Source organism: Felis catus, chromosome F2 (genome assembly GCF_018350175.1).
Source record: "Felis catus isolate Fca126 chromosome F2, F.catus_Fca126_mat1.0, whole genome shotgun sequence".
Taxonomy (NCBI): Eukaryota; Metazoa; Chordata; class Mammalia; order Carnivora; family Felidae; genus Felis; species Felis catus.
The window spans coordinates 43,702,845-43,723,791 of NC_058385.1; the positions used below are offsets into that span (position 1 = coordinate 43,702,845).

Here is a 20,947-nt window from a genome sequence, read left to right on the forward strand (position 1 = left end):
CCTTCCACCTCTGAATGGGTGCCCTCAGAAAAAGGGGTAGGGTGGTGTTTACAGAAAAGCCACGCCAAGGAGGGTGTGTTTGGTAGGTTTTGGCATCCTTGCAAACCCAAACTTTCCACTGAACATGCCTTGGGATCATGGCAGCTTTGGGTTCTAGTCCCTGCCACCCCTACCCCCACCCCAACTTGCTGAAAAACTCCCCTTTTCAGGTGTTCCATTCTCCATTTCCCACAGGGCCCTATTTGTCCACATCTAAGTGTTTTTTCAATGTTTTTATTTATTTTTGAGACAGAGAGAGAGAGACGGCACAAGTGGGGGTGGGGCAGAGAGAGAGGGAGACACAGAATCCGAAGCAGGCTCCAGGCTCTGAGCTGTCAGCACAGAGCCCGATGCGGGGCTTGAACTCACAAGCTGCGAGACCGTGACCTGAGCTGAGGTCGGATACTTAACTGACTGAGCCACCCAGACGCGCCCCCCCCTTCTGCTTTTTTTCCTTTTAAGTTTTATGACTTCATGGGACTATGCTTATAATGTTCTGGATTAGTAATTTCCATAGAGATTCCAGCAAAATAACAAATCCAAGTGAATTAATTCTGACAAAACTCTAGCCAGAAAAAAGTGAAGAGGGCCAACTGCATGCTATAATCCTCAATCCCCAAACTCATGACTTATCTGGTGTGCCCCAGGGTCAAGGACGAGGGCAGGATAAACATGATTTCCTCCTCATGCCTGCTCCTTAATGAGGGCATTGGAAATTCAGTCTGGGAACGATCTGTTCAAGGTTTGAGCGGTTGGCTCCTAGACAAGGAGGGATCTTGGGGAAAACACTATACTGTAATTGTAACAAGAATCCCTGTTCAATAGGAGATTTGCAGAACATTAAACACTATCCACAGACAGTTTCAGATGGAGTCCCCAGTGGAAGAGAACTGTGGGGTTTTTGAATCTGAGTTTCCTCCCTGCTATACTTGAAACCTCTCCTTCCACTTGGGATGTTGTGCTTAAGGTTTGGCAATGAGGTGGCATTTCCTTAAAAGGGAAAGAAAACACATATTTTTGTGGCTATGGCTCAGGTAGCTCCTGTTCCCAGAGGAAACAAAAGTCTTTGAAACGAATGCTTGCCTCATTCGTTCTAAATAATGTTGATTTGCTTATGTCTTAACCTCTGGTGATTAATGAGCAAAAAGACATCTTCTGAGACTTGGAGCACACTGGATCCTTTTCAGTAGGCCACACTCGGGTAAATAAAGATGAGAAGAGAGAGCCACTGTGACGCCGATGAAATATAGTGCTCTTAACCCAATTCGTCTGAAATGTGGGTGACCTTGGCTGTTCCTAGGGAAAACGTCAGTCTTTCCTGGGTATTTTTCTTTCTTTTTCTGCTTGGTAATCATGACTCGGAAATTTCAGATTACGTCTTAGGGTTTAAAAAAGTAAGTAATTATATAATTTAGCTTGGGCATTGCATAATATGATAGAATGGGGATTAGGTTCCTTGATTTGACTGGAGAACGAGTGCCAGGAGTCACTGGCTGTTGGATCTTGGGAAAGCCACTTTTTCCCTTCTAAACCTCAGTTACCTCAAGTATGGAGTGGGGTGATCATACCCACCTCACCTCCTAGGATCAAATTAAAAATGCTTTGAAAATTGCAAAGGCTGTCACAATTGTAAGCATGAGAAGGAAAAGGAGGTCAAGGTGTATCGTGCAAACCGAATCTGGCAGGGCCATCTACACCTGGGTGCTATCTGCACCTCCGGTCTTGCTGTCCCCACCGCGATTTATCCCCCAGTGGAGACCAAGTTGACATAGATCATACCATTCCCAGCTTCAAAACATTCCCCCACTGCAGCCAGAATAATGTTCAGACTCCTCTCCGAGGCCTATGAGGCCTCGCCTGACCTGGCTCCTCTTTCCTCTCCAGGCTCAGGGCCCACCACACTGCCCTCTCACTCTCTGCTTTAGTCACACTACTTTTCCTTCAATCCTTTGGCCATGCATAACTCCTTTCAGTCTCAGGGCCTTTGCACATGCCAGTCCTCCTTTCTTCACCTGGAAAGTCCTTTTCATCCTTTTCAGTTTACATGTTACCGCCTCCCTCTCAGGCCCACTGCCATACTGACCAGACGGTTTGTACAATACCCCACCTCAAGGGACACCATTCACAAAGACCACAGTAGCACAACCGCGCTGTGACCCTGTCCTCAGCTTTCACCACTACTCCCATCACTCCCTTGACTCACACGGTACTTCCTTCACAGTACCGTGCACGTTTATGATCCTTTAGTTGTTAAATGTCCATCTTCTCCACTAGACGGTCAGGATAGGGACTGCGACTCTCCTGTTCACCTGAGAATCTGCAGCACCTACAAAAGTGCCTGCACATAGAAGGTACTCAGTAAATGTGCATGGACTGAGTTGCTATGAAGCACAGATGAGTACACGTCATGCTGTCTCAATCCAGCGTCACTGAATAAACCTAGGCATTGAGGTTTGACAGGTATCTCCACAGCCACCCGATCGATGCTCACCTCCATCCCCGGGACCTGCGTTGACCTGGAAGCTAAGAAGTCCAAATATGACACAGGCCAGAGGAAGAAGGACAACGGAGCTGCTGGGAACTGAGCTCTGCCTTCTGCTGCTAAGAGACAGACACATCCCTGCCCACTAGAAGTATTTAGCTGTTCTCTCCAGAAATGGATTATCCCCAGGCAAGGTATGTGAGAGCAGAGTCGGAAGTCCTAAAGATCTGAATTTTAATCCTGTCTGATCACGGGTTGACTGGTAATTACCGACAAGGGATTGTAAAGTGTGCTATCCTTCTTCATCCTTGCTAGGATACTTTTAAATTAAACAAAGCACTTGATAAGCTCTACAGAACAGCTCCAACAACATGACGTAGCATCATTTTTACAGTCGAGCATAAACCCCCCGAGAATGCAACCGCCATGGCTTCCCTCTCACTGGCTCTTACGCTGCAGCCACTTTAGTCCTAACTTGTTGGTTAACCAATCACAAAAGACTCAGAAACAGGAGATAATGTCCACTCTGTGTTTTGCATGATATTAAAATAAATAACCCTAGCAAACTCAGCGCTGTTGTTTGGTGAACCATCATTCTTTCATTGCTACTTTGAGCAAACATTTACCAAATGCCTTCTGTGCACCGGGACTATACCATGTGATGGAAAAGACGTGTCTCCTGTCTTTGAAGACCTCACCAGCTTGTGCAAGGGGTAGGGGGACGGGAGGACCCAGCATGCAAGTGGAGGGGAAGTCTGTTCTAATGAAAGCATAAACAGCATTTCTTGGCAGCATGGCGTGGAGGCTGGTGAACTCTGCCTGACTAAAGAGATGATTCTCAGAGAGGCCTTCTCGTCAGGCCACTGTGGGTCAGACAGGGTGGAGGAAGGGGGCTGCGGACTGTGAGCTTGAGCTGAAAGCACAGTCCTGCTGTTGCCATCACAACGGGTTAGAGTTGGGGGCTGACTTTTTGTTGACCTCCCGATGCTCTGTGTAGCTTTGGAGAGGCTGGACGTGTCAGGAAAATATTTTAATAAGATCTCTGGAGAAAAGATGAGAGCTAAAGAAATCAACAAGATGGCTAAATATTCCACATTAGAAAGGCACAGAAACTGGGGGCAAAGGAAAAAGACAGGAGGGACGACGAGAGCAGAAGAGGTGAGGACCAACCAATATGGCGGTGGCCAAAAACCTTCAGAAGCGGGATTGTATGACGCTGTGTCGTGAGTCATTTCTGAAACGTCGATGTAATTTCTTTCATTTCACAAACCTCCAGTGAAGTCCCCTACACTCAGAACTGCCTCCATGAGAGGTTTGTTTGGCAAGAGAAATGGCTGAGTTGCACATTTGGGTTGAACACATTTGTGTTGAGACAGTGTCCAAGCTGACTAATTTGGTGGCAGCAAGAGGTCACAGTCTGAGGTGACCACAAGGCTGTAAGTTGGCTTGAGAAAGTAGTCAGTCCACGATCTGTAGGTTGAGGGTTGGAACAATCTCATCTAGCCCTTAAGACTCCAGCCAACACCCAGGCTTTATGCTTTTATGATCTCCTTTGACTGTGTAATAAATAGATATAATTATCCTCATCTTCCACAGGAAAAAGCCCAAGAGGGTACGCTATTTCCCTAAGTCCCAAACCTCATATTAAGAAACAAATCCAGAATTTGAACCCAAGCCGTTAGCTGCAACTTTGTTCAACCGTTTGTTTTGAAATTATTGTGGATACGCAGGAAGTTGCCAAAATAGTACAGGAGAGCCCTTCACCCAGTTTCCCCCAATTGAGCCGCAATTTGACGTTCTCCCCACCGCTCACTGAAACTAGGGATAAAGAACTGAACTGCAGAGACAAGAGTTGAGTGGGGCACCTGGGTGGCTCAGTGGGTTAAGCGCCCGACTTCTGCTCAGGCTCCTGGGTTCCAGCCCCACGTCAGGCTCTGTGCTGACCACATGGAGCCGGCTTGGGATTCTCTCTCTCCCTCTCTTTCTGCCCCTCCCCTGCTCACTCTCTCTCTCTCTCTCTCAAAAATAAGTAAACACTAAAAAAATAATAAAGCAGGCCTTTCAGGCTTACAGATCATCAGGCATGATGCCTCTTACTGGGAACCAGAAAGCCAGCATAAAGAATCCCGCCTAAGGAAGCCCAAGCCCTGGGGCAGTGGTTGGAAACCCTGGCCGCGCATTCCAATCACCTGGTGCCCTTGTAAAAAATACCAGGATGAGCACTGGGTGTTGTATGTAAGCGATGAATCATGGGAATCTCCTCCGGAAGCCCAGAGCACACTGCACGTTAGCTAACTTGACAATAAGTTATATTTTAAGAAATCAAAAAATAAATACAAATAATTAAAGATATTTTAAAAATTAAAAAAATACTTAAAAATAAAAATAAAATAAAAAATACCAGGCCTCCTTCAGCTTCAAGGTTTCTAATGTAATCAGAAAGACCCGGGACTTAGAGCCTCAGTCCGTCTCCAAGCCCCTAAAACACAGCCAGGTTTGTCATATGCAACCAGGGTCCACAACGGCTGCAAAACTAGGTCGTAGGTATCAAGCGCCGAAGCGAGCCCACCCTGTCCCCAGACCCGCGTGTCCGGCTCCGCTCCCTCGCGGATCCCATCACCGAGGCCTGAAATACCTGTAAGAAGAGCCCGTGAATGGAGAGGTTCCCGGGGTCACCTGGCAGGGGAAATTTCTCTGTTGTGTGCACTGCAAAACCTTGTGGTCCTGCCGCCCAGAACTGTGCTTCCCTTTCCGAAATGGTAAATCAACTCTGGGCACATCAAAGGAGATTAGCATTCCTCTGGCACTGGCTTTGTTTTCTGATACATCTAAAGGAAGCAGGTCCGGGCTCTCCAGAACGCTCTCCCAGAAAGCTCAGTCGCCTGCTGTGTGAGGTCACCCACCGGCCGGCAATTTGCATCCATCACACCTTGTAGGGAGGTGGGGGAGGAATTGGCAGGCTTTGTTTTCCTGCACTGGAGAAACAGATTTCTTCTTAAGCTTCACACAATAAATTGTATTAAATCCTTTCAGCAGGGTTTCCATGGCTATGTGAAAGCAAAATCATACAGTAATTGTTTTAAATAATACGGCAAGGCGGGCCGGAGAGTACGTCTTGATTTTTCTCATCTGTGCAGTGTTTCTGTTTTGTATGGAGATGTTCCCGAGGCGGGGAAAGGTTTCTGCATTCACTGGGAGTTGCTTGGTGAGTGTGGTGCAAGGTCAAATACAGACTGAAATAAACAGACCTACCAAATCCCTCAGCCCTTGGCTTTGGTCATGTGAGCCCTGGGGCTGTTTTGCTTATTTTAAGTGGGAATTTGGATGGCATTTATCTCTTTGCTGCTTGGTCACCCAAACCCAAACTCCCACTGAGTAAAGCCTGGCTTGTGCTTCCCATGCCTTGATGGGGAGAGAGTTGGGGGTATAGCCCAGATACAAGGGACTTCAGTTTTGTCCCATGGAAGCTGGGATGCTCTGCAGTAGGAGGGATACTGCTTTCCAGTAGTCTTAGCTCAGGTAGCAAAACATGATGTCATGGATAAGAGTCAAAGTCCAAAATTGATCATCCTAGGTCCAAGCCCCATCAAGCAAGCTGTCGCAAGATTCCTCAAGGCTGAGATTCCATTTATTCGTCTGTAGAATGAGGGCGATGATATTTACACCAGAGGTTCTGAGTTCCAATGCCTGTAAACTGCTTGTCCTGACAAAGCATTAGGGCTCAATAAATGGTATTAGCCTCTTTTATTACCACTATCATCTTTATTCTTTAGCTGTAGAAGAATCCCCCTCATCATAAGGTGAACCTGAGGGCTGTTGTCTGCCTGGGTAATACCCAGGGTGAATTCTCCAAACACTACTGAGCCCCTTCCAGATGCCAGAGAGCTGGCTAGGTGCTGGAAAATGGGGAAAGAGGGTCTGGTTCCTGCCCTCCAGGAGCTCTCACCAACTGGTGCTGATGAACCTTACACCCAGATTGTACTTGGCCGTGGCTGATGGCCCACACTGCGTTATTACTCCAGGGAAAAGTCAGTTCCTGACTCAGGCTAGACAACCAGTTGGGTAAGGAAGGAGAGAGTTCTATACCATCACTGACAAAAATGTCATCTTGAGTCCTTCCAAACAGGGATGAAATTAAGTCCCTCAGCCAAGCCCCAAAGGGTGTCCAGGGTAGACTTCAGCCCAGGTCTTAGCCTTTGACCACAGCTGAAGTTGATGACACCCTCAATGGGTGGGAACTGGGGGAGGTGGAAGAAGGAAAAGACCGGGGGGTGGGGGCAGCATAGCTTCACCAAGTATGTATGAAATCACTTTGCAGACAAGCCAACATTGGAAGGAAAAGGACATTGGCTCTGATCACAGTCTGCCATTTTGAACTCTGGAAATTTATTTTAGCTTCTTATTTTTTAATGTTTTAGAGCATGGACTATATATATATATATATATATATATATATATATATAATAAAATGCATGAAGAAAAAGATTCGGCCACACAGAAGTCATCTTTGGAGCCAAAACCAAGGCATAGTTGAGATGCTTTACTTTACATCCATGCCCGTGAGAGATGCTCCCTCTCTGTAGGTCCCACGGGAGGCTTGGAATAGACCCACCAGATTCCAGGAGCTGAGCTTAGAGCCAGTCGATGGCCCCAGGAGGTCAGTGGGGGGCTTGTCCTCCAGTTCTCTGGTCTGTTTGTGGCCTCTGCCTGCAGCTCACATTTTGTCAGTCCTGAGCCTGTCCTTTTTTCCAGAACACAGCTCACACAGCTCACGCATGAACTTTGTCATGAGGTGGAGCAGATTTGATGCCAGGGTTGGGGCCCTTCCTCTGCACTCCCACATCACCTCTACTGTGGGATGCACAGTAGAGGTGGGATGCATCCTCAGGTTATACTTCCTGTTTCTGGTCTGTCTCCTCCACTAGATTATAAGCCCCCAGGGAAGAGACTCTCTCTTAAGCATCATGGGTCTCCAGAGCATAGCAAAGAGTCTAGGACACAGGATTATGCAATAAATAGTTGTTGAATGAGCGAATGCCAATATGAATAGATGAATAATAAAACTCTGCTGAACACATCCATATGATGATGCTTTGAACATCAGTGTGAGGTTCCTTTAGATCTTTCTGTCTCAGAGACAGGCCGCTTTCTGCCTTGGGCTGAGAGTCCAGTGTATGAAACAATACCCCCAAATTTCTTCAAAATTCTTCTGTCCAGTTGAGTGGGTCTATGAGCCATAGTCTTAAAACTTTCTAAGGTATCACAAGTATCTTATGGCCATACCTTTGAGATGATCAATACCTTCACACCGTGTCTTACTTTTCTCAACTAGAGAGGCTGGGGATGAGAAACAGCTTGACTCCTAAACTCAGCAAGTCTGCTTCTGTGCCTTTCAACTAGGGCTCATCTCTCTATACCCATACCTTATCACACCAGCCTGAAAGAAACCAGGAGGCATTTTGAACATTCTTCTTGGATGTCTCCCTGGCCAAATTTGCTATTTCATAGGTGTATTCCTGTTTTTCACATTACCACAAGCAACAGTGTACCAAATTATCCATCATAACAAAACAAGGGATGCCTTCTTCCAGCCTCCAGTAACAACTTCCTGCTTGATCCCAAAGCCAGTGTCCCATGATTTCAGTTTTTAGCATGGCATCACCTCTTCCAGGGACCAAATTCTGCTCTAATTATCTATGGCTGCATAGAAAGTCACCCAAAATTTAGTGGCTTCAAACCACAATTTATTAATTCCCATGGCTTTATGGGTTGACTGAGCTCAGCTGGGTGGTTCTCAGTCGGGGTTTCTCATACAATTGCAGCCAGATGTCAGCTGGGATGTAATTTTCTGATGACTTGACTGTGTGGATGTTCAAGATGGCTCACCCAATAGCTGGCAGCTGATCTGTCTGTGGCCTGCGAGCTTGATTCGAGCACCTATATATAGTCTGGGTTTCTGGCAGCACGGAACCTGCTTCCAAGAGGGAACATCCTGAGAGCGAGCGTTCCAAGACCCCTAGGCAGAAACTACAACACTTCTTATGACCTAACCTCGGAAATCTCAAAGCATCGGGGCACCTGGGTCGCTTGGTCTGTTAAGCCTCTGACTCTTGATCTTAGCTCGAGGTCTTGATCTCAGGGTTGTGAGTTCAAGCCCTGCATTGGGCTCCACACTGGGCATCAAGCCTACTCAAAAAAAAAAAAAAAAAAATCTCAGAACATCACTTTCATTGGATTTTATCAGTTAAGCAAGACACTATGGCCAGCTCAGATTCAAAGAGAGAGAAACTGGATCTCATCTCTCAATGGAAAGAGAGTCAAAGGATTTGTGGCCATATTTAATTTGCCACAAAGTTTCTAATCACTGAGATCTGTGTCCTCTCATTACAAGTACCAGTCTATGAAAATGATGGGTCATCTCGGCATACCTATAACTCATAACTTCTAACTGAGTTATCCCTGAGATGACTCCCAAGGCCGTCTTGTTGCCCCTTATCTTACAAAATAGATGGACCCAATTTGCCATTCTTCTGAGCTTGATATCTGCAAAACATCTGTTAACTCTGACATATCAATGCCAATATTGAAACAATGGCTCTGTCAGTCATCTATGAGGAACCCAGATCAGGAATATTGTTTCTCCAGGAATAATTGGGGTGAGCTGCTGAAGCAAAGAGGAAAATACACAGATCAAACATGTTGATAACATGCATTTAATCGCCACTCCTAAATAGCACACCGAGGTATAAGTCCGTGTCCAATTATGCACCTTGTGGACCATCGGTTTTGATTGTTTAATAGCCATCGGCCCTGTCTCGCTTTCTTCATCCTTCAGAATGCCTATGTCATGTGGGTGAAAGTGAGCAATCATTTCCCATTTCTGCTTCCTCTGCCCCTGTGTACAAGCTCAACAGGAGGGAAGAGACTGTCAAGGAAGGTAAGGGAGTAAAATGCAGCAAGGGTCTCTGCAATTCTGCGAGTATATTGGGGGACAAAAGAATATATCCTATGTTGTCACACAGCCATTTAGCAGTATTGTTTCACACTGTCGAGGGGCAGTACAGCTTGGTGAGAGAGGACACAAGCCCTGCAGTCCAATGGCCTGGATTTAGTCCCTGCTCCCCTCGTGTCCTCAGCTCTCAATAATTATCTTTCTTCTCCTTGTAGTAGTATGCAACTGCTTGACCACTCCCTCCTTCTGGGAAAACCCAAAGAATAAATGAGGAGTCAACAGAGCCATCCTGAGACAGGCAATCAGGGGAGGTACATCTGAGGAGGTGGCATTTAAGCCGAGCCTTGAATGACAGGAAGAACCAGTAGATTTGTAATCATCATGGCAGGTGCCTTCGTTTCCAGTGGCTACACATTTCCAAATGTGTAGCTCCACATTTCCAAATGACCGTAAATGTGGGGGCTTGAGCAATGTATTCTCTCACAGTTCTGGAAGCCAAAAGTCCAAACTCAAGGTGGTAGGGCCATACTTTATCTAAGGGAATATCCATCCACTGCCTCTTCCAGCTTCTGGTAGCTCCAGTGCTCCTTGGCTCGTGTGTACATCACTTCCGTCTTTACCTCTGTGGTCACATTGCCTCCTCCCGTTCTCTGTGTGTCTGTCCTGTAAGAATACAAGTGATTGCATTTGGGGCCCACCTGGGTAGTGCAGGAGATGTTTCTCCTGTCAAGATTCTTAACCACATATTTTACCATATAGAGTAATAGTCACAGGTTCCTGGGATGAGCACGTGGACATACATTTTAGGGGCCACCTTTCAACCCACTACAGGGTGTCCAGAGAATCAAAAGAAAGTCCGGCTGGATAGGGCCTTTTCCGCTTGGCCAGAAACTTAGTCTAGCAACAAGAAGCCACCGGAGATCTCAGGTAGGGTTGGCACCGAGGTATGATCTAGAATGATCACTCGCTACTCTGTGAAGAATGGATACCCAGGTAGAGGGCAAGGAGAGTGGCACAAGAGGACCAGTTGAGAGGCTAGTGCCAACCCAAAAACCTGAGTTCGGAGCAAATCCGCCATTCTCAAAGTGAGGGCACGGGCACATAACCCGTCATCAAAGCCCACAACACAATACTGCCGGCAAGAACGGTCTTTAGACAAAGTAGATTCTAATTCTCAGTGCTGCAAAGCAAAACTATGTCCTATCTCCACTTGATTTTACCTGAAACCCAAATAATTTACTTCCGTTATTAACTGAAATGAGCTCACGCTTTCTCTGCCACAGCATTGGGAGACTTCCTCCATTACGCTGATGACACGGCTTTGTGATCAGGGATTCAAGGTGGCCTTGAGAAGAAGCTGAAATGTTTGGGTGACTACAGTCAGAGAGAGCAATCTCGCACCAGCCACGCTGAAGTGCAAACGTGTGCAGTGAAGGGCAGGCAGGCAGGTAAGCCACGGACCGATGCCTCCCCCGCCCCACCCTCCCCTGCAGGCCTCTCCTTCCCTCCTCGCAGCCACCTCAGTCGGTGGGTCCACCGACTTACAGATGTGCTCAGAAATGGACTTTCTGCAGAGATGAGACCAAGAGTTCTCGTGGCTAAAAAGAACGGTGCTTTGTTAATTTTCAGGCCAGAATTGTCTCCCTCGTGCATAGGGCACAGATCTCTCAGGTCGAAACCAGGTACACATGCTTAAACTAGCCTCAGAAACAAATTTGGCTCTACTCGAAGTCACCCTTGAGACTGTCCTCTGGCCTTGCCTCACAGGGAAAGGAGAGAGAACAGACATTTACTGGAGACCCACTCTGTGAAACATACTTTCACACATGCTTGTGGCAGAGACTGCTGGCTGTTCCCAGCTGTCATTCTTCACCCCCACCTCAGTAATGAGACCTTTGATTTTTAACTGGGCTAGAGTGCCAGATGAAATATAGAACTCTGTTAAATGTGAATTCTGGATAAACAACGAAAATTTTCTTATTAAAAGCATATGTCTCAGATATTGCCTAAGACACACTCATGCTAAAAAAAGTAGTCATTATTTATCCCAAATGCAAATTCAATTGGGTGTCCTATATTTTGGAGGTTAAATCTGACACCGGCCTGCCCTAAGTTAATATGGCATTTATCAGGGCACCTGGGTGGCTCAGTCGGTTAAGCGTCCAACTCCGGCTCAGGTCATGATCTCACGGTCCGTGAGTTCGAGCCCTGTGTTGGGCTCTGTGCTGACAGCTCGGAGCCTGCAGCTGCTTCAGATTCTGTGTCTCCCTCTCTCTCTGCCCTTCCCCTATTCATGCTCTGTCTCTCTCTGTCTCAAAAAATAAATAGACATTAAAAAAAAATTCTAAGAATGGTATTTCTCAGTTTCCCTTGACCTTAGGTAAGGCCATGTGATAAAATTCTGGCCAGAGAGATATAAATTAAAAATTTTTTTTAAAGGAAGTGGTGTGCCCCACTCTCTTTCTTCTTCCTGCCTGCTGGCTGGAATGCAAAGGTGATGCTGGAGCTCCAGCAGCCATTTTGGACTATGAGGTTATCTGAGGAACGGGAGGCACTTGTGGTAGAGCAGCAAGCTCTAAGGAGCCCGGTCCCTGGTCTAGAACACAAGCAAGAAATAAATATCTATCTTATTTAAGCCATTGCTACTTGTGGGTTTTTGCTACTTGCAGCTGAAACTAATAGAAACTAATGCACTATGTCATCTAATTTTCACTCAATCTTCAAAGTAAGGCATATTATCCACATTTTGGCAAATAGAATCCTGAGGCTGAGGAAAAGTTAAGTAGCTCAGCCAAGGTGGTCACATAGTGATTTTGAGCCAAGTTTTGAAACCCCAATCTATCTGCACTGTCTCCTGGGCTCTTATTTTCGATACCACATTGCCTCTCTGGGTGAGAATTTTTATCAAATTCCTAAGATTTTTGAACATGATATTCAATTTGCTTCCGCATGTCTGGTATCTAAAGGATTTAGCTCGTTCCCTCATCACAGGCACAGAATATGGACATGTCTGGTATCTGTTAGTGTTATATAATGTAGACCTGCATCCTTATATCGAAGACTTGAGAGGATGGCACGAAAGGACACTTTATTTATGGATTTTCTTTAGTGTCTCTAAACAAATTTATTTGCTCTATATTTTAATAGTTCCCTGCAAAAATATCTTAACTGAGTTCTGATTCAATGTGAAGCCTTCAGCTTTTATAGAGAATCATTATTAGAGGGCCTATTTGAAGAACGTTTCTATATCTTTTGAAACATATTGCATTGCTTGTGGTTCTTTGTAAAATACAATTTTCACGCAATAAATGTCATGTAGAATTTAATGCCAGGGAAAAAAGTTAAAAACATCTATTTGGGTGTAAGTCTATGTTTCGTTTTGCTTTTCTTTTCTTTCTTTCCTTCTTTCTTTCTCTCCTTCTTTCTTTCCTTCTTTCTTTCTTTCTACTTTTTTCCAAACATTGAGAGAATAAGATGTCTAACAATTACTCTAATGCTTTTAGTTTTCAGGACCCTTGGAGCTACACCTCAGGCTCATTTACAGTCTTTCAATCGTCTAGAGACTAAAATATTTATTTGTTTTCTCTTTCTTCTTAATCTACATTTTTTTCTATTCCTCCAATATTTTTTTTCTTTTTTATGTCCAATTATCCATTAGGATATATTTTTATTACTATAGACCACCTCACATCTGCCTTCATTTACTTAACAAATGTGTGTTCACTGCTTCCCTTGCACACAGCACTTGCCCAGAAGGAGATGAGTTACAGGCTATATAAATTCCTAACTGAGCCTTGGCTCGTAAGTCATGAGCACGACTTTCTTTTGAAAGGGGCTCACAAATCTCTACCAAATAATCTATTCTAGAATATAGGTGATGATGATCAGTAAACCCAGGAATTCCCCCAAATTTACATTTTTGTCCCCATTTTGAAAACCAAGATACTAGCCCCACCACTGGAATCTTCTGACGGAAGACACGTGGCTGCCACAAATTTCAGCCACCATTAACGGCACCAGCCCTGGGGAAAGCTATGAAGAGACCAACGTGTTCACAGCGGCCATTCTGCTCCCTTCTTGTTCTGGGGCGGGGGGGGGGGGGGCTGAGGTGGAGGGGCCCTGCCCTGGGTTTCCAAGCACTGAGAACTTTGGGGCCCTCTTCTCACACCCTTCCAGCCACCAAAATCCTTCTCGAAAGATGTCACATGCATTTAGATCTCTGCAAAAGTGACCCTTTTCTCCCCCCCCCCCCCCCGGGACAGGGGAATCTTAGCCATTAGAGCAAATTAGGGAATGAAAGATATTATCCTCATTAAAGGAATTGTGTATGCTAATGAGCAGGGCCCCTCCCCCGAAAATGTGAAGCAAGCAAGGAAGGGAAGAAGTAAGAAATCAAGGCCTTCACGGTGTCTGAAATTGGCCCACGGAGTCAGGCATCCTCCACACCTATGCGGTGCCGCCCGAGAAAGCGCCAGCCGGTTCACGTCTCCATGGTGATGCAGCCTGGTTTGTCAAATATTACTGAGCTCTTGGAGAGTGGAAAAAATCACCACCAAGCAGACGAATTGAGTCTTTTCTTTAGACCGGGATGTGGGATTGGAATTTTGACTGTTGACTCCCATCCCCAGAGATGGTTGACCCCAGCATCCGGGAGAGCCTGCGTTTTTCTGCCAACTTAAGCTGAAAGGAGACACCCGCGACAGTCTCTATCCCTGAAGAGTGGCCCTCAGGGTCATAGAGACGCGCTTGATCTCTCCCTGAGTTCAGCGCCTCACTCCGTGCGTCCCCTCAGCCCACATTCTCTTCATGGTGACACGTCTTGATTCTGTTGCCTGCCAGCCTCTCTGGGTGGCTCAACTGCGGACACACGTTCTGGTTTATAAAGCGCTTTCACGCACTCTGCGGGGAAGCTTGATAAGCTCTGCTTGACTGTTAAGGCAACAACCTCAGGAAAATTTCGTGACTGGCTTAAGGTAAAACACAGCAGAGTCGGGCCTACGAGGCCATAGCTTTAACTCCCACACAAGAGTCATTTTCCATCTTCTTTGGCCGATGGTGTCCGCTAAGAGCCAAGCAGGCTGGCCTCAGGAGCCTGGCCCGGGGCAGACCCTGGGCTGGCCTCGCCACATCCCCGGCGCTCTGTTCACATTCTCACGGCCTCGTGGGCCGTTAGGAGAACTCCATTCCGAGGCCGCGAGTTTGTTGGTGGCAGGGACAGTGTCTGGTTCAACCCCGACTGCCCTGTGCCGAGTGTGGTCAGCGACCAATGACAGATGAGTGAACGTTCTTGGGCCGGGCCCGGGGGGCTGCCTCACCAACACGCTAACAGCACTCTGGTCCTTGTTGCAGCCTGTACAGAAAAGAAAGAAAAGGAAAAGAAAAGAGGAGGAAAGAAAAGAAAAACGGAAAGAAGAGAAGAGAAGAGAAGAGAAAAAAAACGAAAAAAGAAGAAAAGAAATCTCCTTCCTTGCAAAGTCACCTCCACTGCACCACTGCTTTTTCATTGTACAAACGAGCGGGCTTTGGACGCTGTAGGCCGGTTTAGTGGGAGAGATTTAAGGCCCTGAAATAATGCCTGTCTCATCAAGTCCACATCAGAAAATCAAACAAACCAGAATATGATCTTCTCTTCTGTTTTTGTCTTAACAGTTTTGGGATTGCCGTCAATGGGAACAGCATACTTGCAATAAAAATATTCCTGGCTGGCCAAGTGACACATCTGGTCGGTCACAACCAGGGAGAGAACGACCCCTTTCATCCCTCAGCAGCCCAGAAGAGGCATCTGGGCGGGTCTGCCCCTGGGAATGTTTGCGAAGTGTCATTTGAGCGGCTCCGGGAGAGCCGGGATGATGGATTTCATAACCGAAATCGGGAAACTCGTCCAGAACAAAGTTTGGACGGCTTTATGAAATCACGGAGAAGAGATCCTAAGTGAGGATAATTGATCTGTCCCTCCACTGCTCTGCAGGACAACACTGAAGTTATCCTACAAAATTCGCTTTTTTTGTTCTTAAGCTGCAAAATAGGAAAGTCTTAAAACCTCCCTGGACGATCCCTCTAAATACCTCACAACGTTCATGAGATGAAAAGTTTTCCTTGTCTGTAACGTAAATCCCTCTTGCTGAAATTCAGATCCACTCCCTCTTGCTTAGGGATCACCTGAGGATTTCATGCCTTGACCAATATGTGTCAACACATGAAATAAATGTAACCACTTTTCAAAGCTCTTGCGAAGTATATCTGGTAGCACTCTTTGTTGCAAGTTCCAAATGCCCAACAAAGTACGAAAACAATAAAGATCCTCTGACAGGATGCAGAGTCTAGGAACAGAGTCCCACAAACAACTAAGTAGGAGAGCAGGACGTTAGAAGCATGATCAAAGCACTGGGAGATGGATCTTTGGCCCCACAAACAGAGAGGGCAGAGATAAGTTGAGTTTTGGCACCTTAATAATGCCAGTAAGGACTTGAGTTCTTCTCTGTTTTCTACTCTGCTTTCCAGGGGATCAGAGCCATCTGAAATCTATCTCCCTCTTGGTGGCAAAATAGCCACTGTGGTTCCAGGCCTTGCATCCTTAGAGTATGCCATCCCTTCCAAGCAACCATCCTGAAATTCCCCTTGATGAGGCCACCTTGGGTCATGTGCCCACACTTGAACCAGGAAATGGAATGTACTGATTGGTCCCTGGACCTGGGCATGGGGTCAGCTTCCCAGAAGTACTGGGGTTTGGGGGGAAGAAGAAAATGCTATGAAAATCTCGGCCCTGTTAGGGAGAAAGAAGGTGGGCAGTTGGATGCTGGGTAATTGTGGAAAAAAAAAAAAACACAAAAAAAAAACAAAAACAAAAAAACCCCAAGATGTTTTAACCCATATGTTTTAATATGATATGATTTTCTGGACCTAAAACATCTCCTCAGACCTGTGGTTCGTCCACTTAGAGACGGATTTATAACCCCGACAGATCAGTGTTTTCCACACTTCCCTGATGATGGGAATCACCTGGAGGCGTTGTTAAGGATGCAGCCGCTCACATTCCTCCCCGGAGCTTCTAGTCGTGGGTCTGGGAGCGAGCCGGGGAATTTTTAACTCAGTTTGTTCACGTCATGCTTGTGAGACCACCTCACACCCACAACCCATCCCAGCGCATCCTCTTCCTGACCCTACAAGCAGGGGACTACGCGGGGGCTGCAAAGATCTTCAAGGTGAGGAGGACACGCTCAAGTTCTATGCATTCTCAATGCAGAATAGACTTGAGAAAGGTGCTTCCGGACCTGGGCATTGTGAGGATTGGTCAGAAGTCTGGGTGGTGAAGAAAACGGTTGCTAACCTTTGTTGAGCACGAACTCTGCGGAGAATGCCAAGCTGAGCGCTTTGCATGGGTGTTCTCCTGTGAGATATGCATCTCCGTCTGTAGAACATTTTCAGGCAAAGCAGAGGACATCATCTTTCTAAAACATTCTTAAGATGTTAAGGAGGGGTGCCTGGGTGGCTCAGTCAGCTAAGCACCTGACCCTTGATCTCACAGTTTCGTGAGTTCGAGCCCCGTGTTGGGCTCTCTGCTGACCCTGCAGAAAGAGGGATTCTTTCTCTCCCTCTCTCTCTCTGGCTCTCTCAAAATAAATAAATAAACTTTAAAAACTTATTTAAAGAAAAAGAAATTAAGGAAACTTTATAGTAGGTAAAAATAAAAATAGGTAAAAATTCCCACATCGGAAGTTTTATTTAGTATCTATATATTTAGTATCCATAGATTATCTAGCAGTCACTATTTTGTCATAGTTTCTTTGGCTGAAGTCACCTTAATCAGCTTTAATGTCCTGGAAGGATTGCCAGGATAGCCACACCTCTGGGAGGGAAACAGCTGGAGCTGGAGAGTGGTCAGGACCCTGCTGTGGCTGCCTGGATTCCTGCTTCTCTCTGTCCGCACCACCCACCCCCCGGCCCCATCCTGCACCCATGCCCGCTTTCCACACCTAACCCAGGAAGGCGCTGTCGTCCCACAGCAACCAGGTACACATCACCTCCAGCCAGTCACCTGCACCCAAAGGCTGTCTATGAATCCCAGTTCCAAGTTCTAAAAGGGGGACTCTGGTCCGGTAAGCATAGTCAAGGCACTGGCATCAGGTCCAGTTAGCCGTGACGGGGAAGAAGGGGGCTCAGGTGATATAAACACGGGCCAGGAGCCAGTTTCTACTGGGAGAAGGAACATAGTTCTCAGAAAAAAAAGAGTCGTTGGAGGCTGAGAAGATGCCCCCAAACGGCTGTTGATGCAACTACTGTAAATCCCATAGCTCTTAAATGAATGTTTATTATATTCAGCCTAGAGGCATCTGGAAACATTTAAAAAACTTGTGGTGCATACAGTGCTGGACACACTCACGGCTGTCCAAACTGATGCAGTAACTCCTCTGTCCTCCCGGGTCCCAGGCCAGGACGTGGGAGCCAGTGCTTTAGAGGAAGAGAAACAGGGGCGCCTGGGTGGCTCAGTCGGTGAAGCATCCAGCTTCAGCCCAGGTCATGATCTCACGGTTCATGGGTTCGAGCCCCGTGCCAGGCTCTGTGCTGACAGCTCAGAGCTGGAGCTTGCTTCGTATTCTGTGTCTCCCTCTTTTTCTGCCCCTCCCCTGCTGGTGCTCTGTCTCTCTCTGTCTCTCAAAAATAAATAAATGCTAAAAAAAAATATTTTTAAAGAAATATTTAGAGGAAGAGAAATAAACTGGATGATTCTTGGGAGTCCTTGACCTCTCCGGTTCGCATCCTTGGAATGAAATGGGAGGGAGTGTTTTGCCTGCTAGAAGCAATTAGAGAAAAAGAGACGGGACACTCCCGAGGGCCACCCTGCCCCTCCCTGGCACGCCTCAGAGCCCACCTGGCCACTGTGCCTGCGTGGCTAATTGTAACATTTCAGCCTTCGCTGCCAGCAGACTGCCCACGTCCTGGCAGCTCCAAACGGCAGGAGACTAATAAAACGAGCCCTAATGAATGGATGGCCCTGCAGTAATATTGAACTCTCGGATTTATTCTTGTTGATAATTTGAGTGGAGTAGACCAAAGGGACTCTTAGTGGTATAACTAGGAGATAAAATTCTGATGAATGAAGCATTACCTCGTTGCTTAAGGAATCATGCATAATTAAGAGGGTTGTTGACCCTAATTGAGATGATGTTGCCAAGGTGAGCCGAATGGCAGTTCTGGACCAGAGAGAGAGTTTCATGCCCAGGGCGACTCTTCTGCAAGCAGAGGAGCTCACTTTGGTTTTGGCGAAGTTTAGAAATGAGCTTCGCTAATGGGGCTTTTTAACCTTGATACGGAGCTAGGTCTGGGAGTAGCGTGCATCAGACTCTGCCTCCCACAGGCCTCCTGGCTAAGCAGAATGCACCAAGACAGAATTAGGGGGCCCATTCAGGGGTCTGTGTATTCTAGGCCTCCATTCAGGGTCTACGGTTGTTCCGCTCGGTGCTTAGATGAAGAACTTCCAGAAAAAAAGCACCAAAAAAATACAGCCCTGGGGTCCAGCCCTGACTCTGCCTCTCAAGTCCCCATGGGACCTTGGGCGAGTCACTTAACCTTTATGACTCTCAGAAAGGTCATCCAGAAAATGATGGTTCCTCACCTGGCAGCTGTGAAGGTCAAATTAAATGTTAAAGTGCTTCATAAATTTTGAGACACTGTACAGATACAGAGGGAGGGCCCTGGTACTGGAATATTCATATATGAGTGCCCAAACTATGGACTGGTACCAGAAAGCAAAGGTTTCGTAGCACAAAACTATCCACTGCTCAGGTAGAGTACGTATGATATTGGGCTCCACCCTAGACCTCCTTACAATTAAGTAATATGCTTTCCTGCCAAAAACGGAAGCCTGCCCCTTCCTGATGACCTGACCTCTACAATATCTGACCATATTTGCAAACACAATGCAAATGGATGGCACAATAAAATTGCAAATCCTGCAGAAAGTGAGGGATTTCATGAGGTCAGTGAAAGTGATGTTGGAGAATGCTCGATTCGGTCAGCAAAGCACTGACCAAGAAGTTAAGGCAGAGGTAGCCAATTCCCAAATTAAGAGAGAAGAGCAAAGTCAGTGTTGCTTCAAAGGAAACAACTTAAATGGGAAAGATTTTACAGCGGCCCTTGGAGAAAATGATAAAGCACTCAAGTGTTTTGTAGAAATTACTCTTCTGGGGAGCGTGCTACAAAAGTTAGGTGTGAAGAATTTAGTATTAGCCATCAGGTTCATTTTGTTGGGAAATTTTCCCATGGAAAGAGTTTATTTATTCTTTAAGAGTTAGCTGATAATTGGTATTATTAGAGTCTAACTTACTTTTATAAAAGCTTTTATAACAAATTTAATTTTCTAGGCAAAATCACAAACCGGGATTTTGTTGTGTGTGTGGTTTTGTTTGCATGTTTGGCCCCCTTTCACCAACCATTCTCGGCTAAGGAGGACTTTTTATAATTATTGAGTTATTGTTGCTAATTTAATTATTTCCCAGTCTCCCTCAGTAGAAATGGTGTGGTCCGGCTTTTTAAGCCAAAGGGAGAGAAAGGAATGACTTTGTAAGCCCTTTGGAAAGGGGAAGGCTCAGGGTGTCGCTCTTTCAGTGATAAAGCCAAAATGGCTTGGAAACAATACAGTGAGAAGTGAGCCCAATTTTCTGGGCAGAGTTGATGCTAGCATGCCAAGCTATTTCCCCTGAGAGAGGATGTGACAAGGACTGGCTGAGAGGCACGAATGCCACGGCCTCTGCACCCCGCAGACGGCCAGGCTGGATGCGGCTACTCTGGCTGGCCAGGCGGATGCAAACTGCGTCCTCTCCAGGAGCTCCACTGCTCCCTCCCCCGGCTGAAGAGGGTCAAACCTCAATCAGAAGAGTCGGGGTTTCAGGACACCCTCGATGACCCTTCACTGAGAATTTAACTTAGCTGTTGTCATCAAAATCCTTTGGAAATAACCCCCCACCTTACCAGCAAGTTGGCTGAGGCATTCAACGTGCCCGAATCCTTGGTACTCTGTCCCTGCAGGTTCTGGGTCACCGTGCGGAGAAGATACGCAGCTGGAAGGTAAGACGTCAGGGTGCTGCTGGGAAGACCTGGGTTCAAATCACAACTCTACCACCTTACTGGTTGTGTGACCTCAGGCAAATTCCTTGACCCGTCTAAACATCTATTTTCCCTTCTGTAAAACGGGAAAGGGTTCACTAATAGGTCTGCCTCATGGGGTTTGGGGTGGATCTTCAGTCAGACTCCCCAGAAGCGGAAACTGAGAGGAGGCTTCATGTACAGGTGACTTATTTAGGACACGTTCCCACTTAAGAGAGTAGAAGCAGATGGGGACAGAGGAAAGTCGAAGCCAGAGATGGTTTCCCAGCCTGATCCTCCCAGGCACTTGGGAGGATGTACATCAGTTTGTCCTGCTCACAAGGAAGCTGGGCTTTCACGTACCTGCACTGGTCGCCCAGGGGCTGAGGGTC

The 20,947-nt window shown here is 46.5% G+C and overlaps 2 protein-coding genes across 6 annotated transcripts in view; one reads left to right on the top strand and one right to left on the bottom strand.

Moving 5' to 3' along the window:
* Nucleotides 1–3,091, top strand: part of CPQ (carboxypeptidase Q) — a 429,842-nt gene extending 426,751 nt beyond the window's left edge. For both annotated transcript variants that reach the window (XM_019822921.3, XM_019822922.3), the window contains one exon: nucleotides 2,512–3,091. In XM_019822921.3, the coding sequence (XP_019678480.1) occupies nucleotides 2,512–2,624 (113 nt within the window). In that variant the 3' untranslated portion in view covers nucleotides 2,625–3,091. The remainder of the gene's footprint in view (nucleotides 1–2,511) is intronic.
* TSPYL5 (TSPY like 5) overlaps nucleotides 1–20,947 on the bottom strand; it is a 54,784-nt gene that overhangs the window by 3,853 nt on the left and 29,984 nt on the right. The window contains exons 2-3 of one of the 4 annotated variants that reach the window (XM_023248141.2): nucleotides 13,920–14,823; nucleotides 5,157–10,136 (exon numbers count right to left, since the gene is read on the bottom strand). The exons of 2 other annotated variants lie outside the window; for them this stretch is intronic. The gene's annotated coding sequence lies outside the window, so the exon portion shown is untranslated. The remainder of the gene's footprint in view (nucleotides 1–5,156; nucleotides 10,137–13,919; nucleotides 14,824–20,947) is intronic. One more of the 4 variants, XM_045050101.1, reaches the window with a different exon arrangement.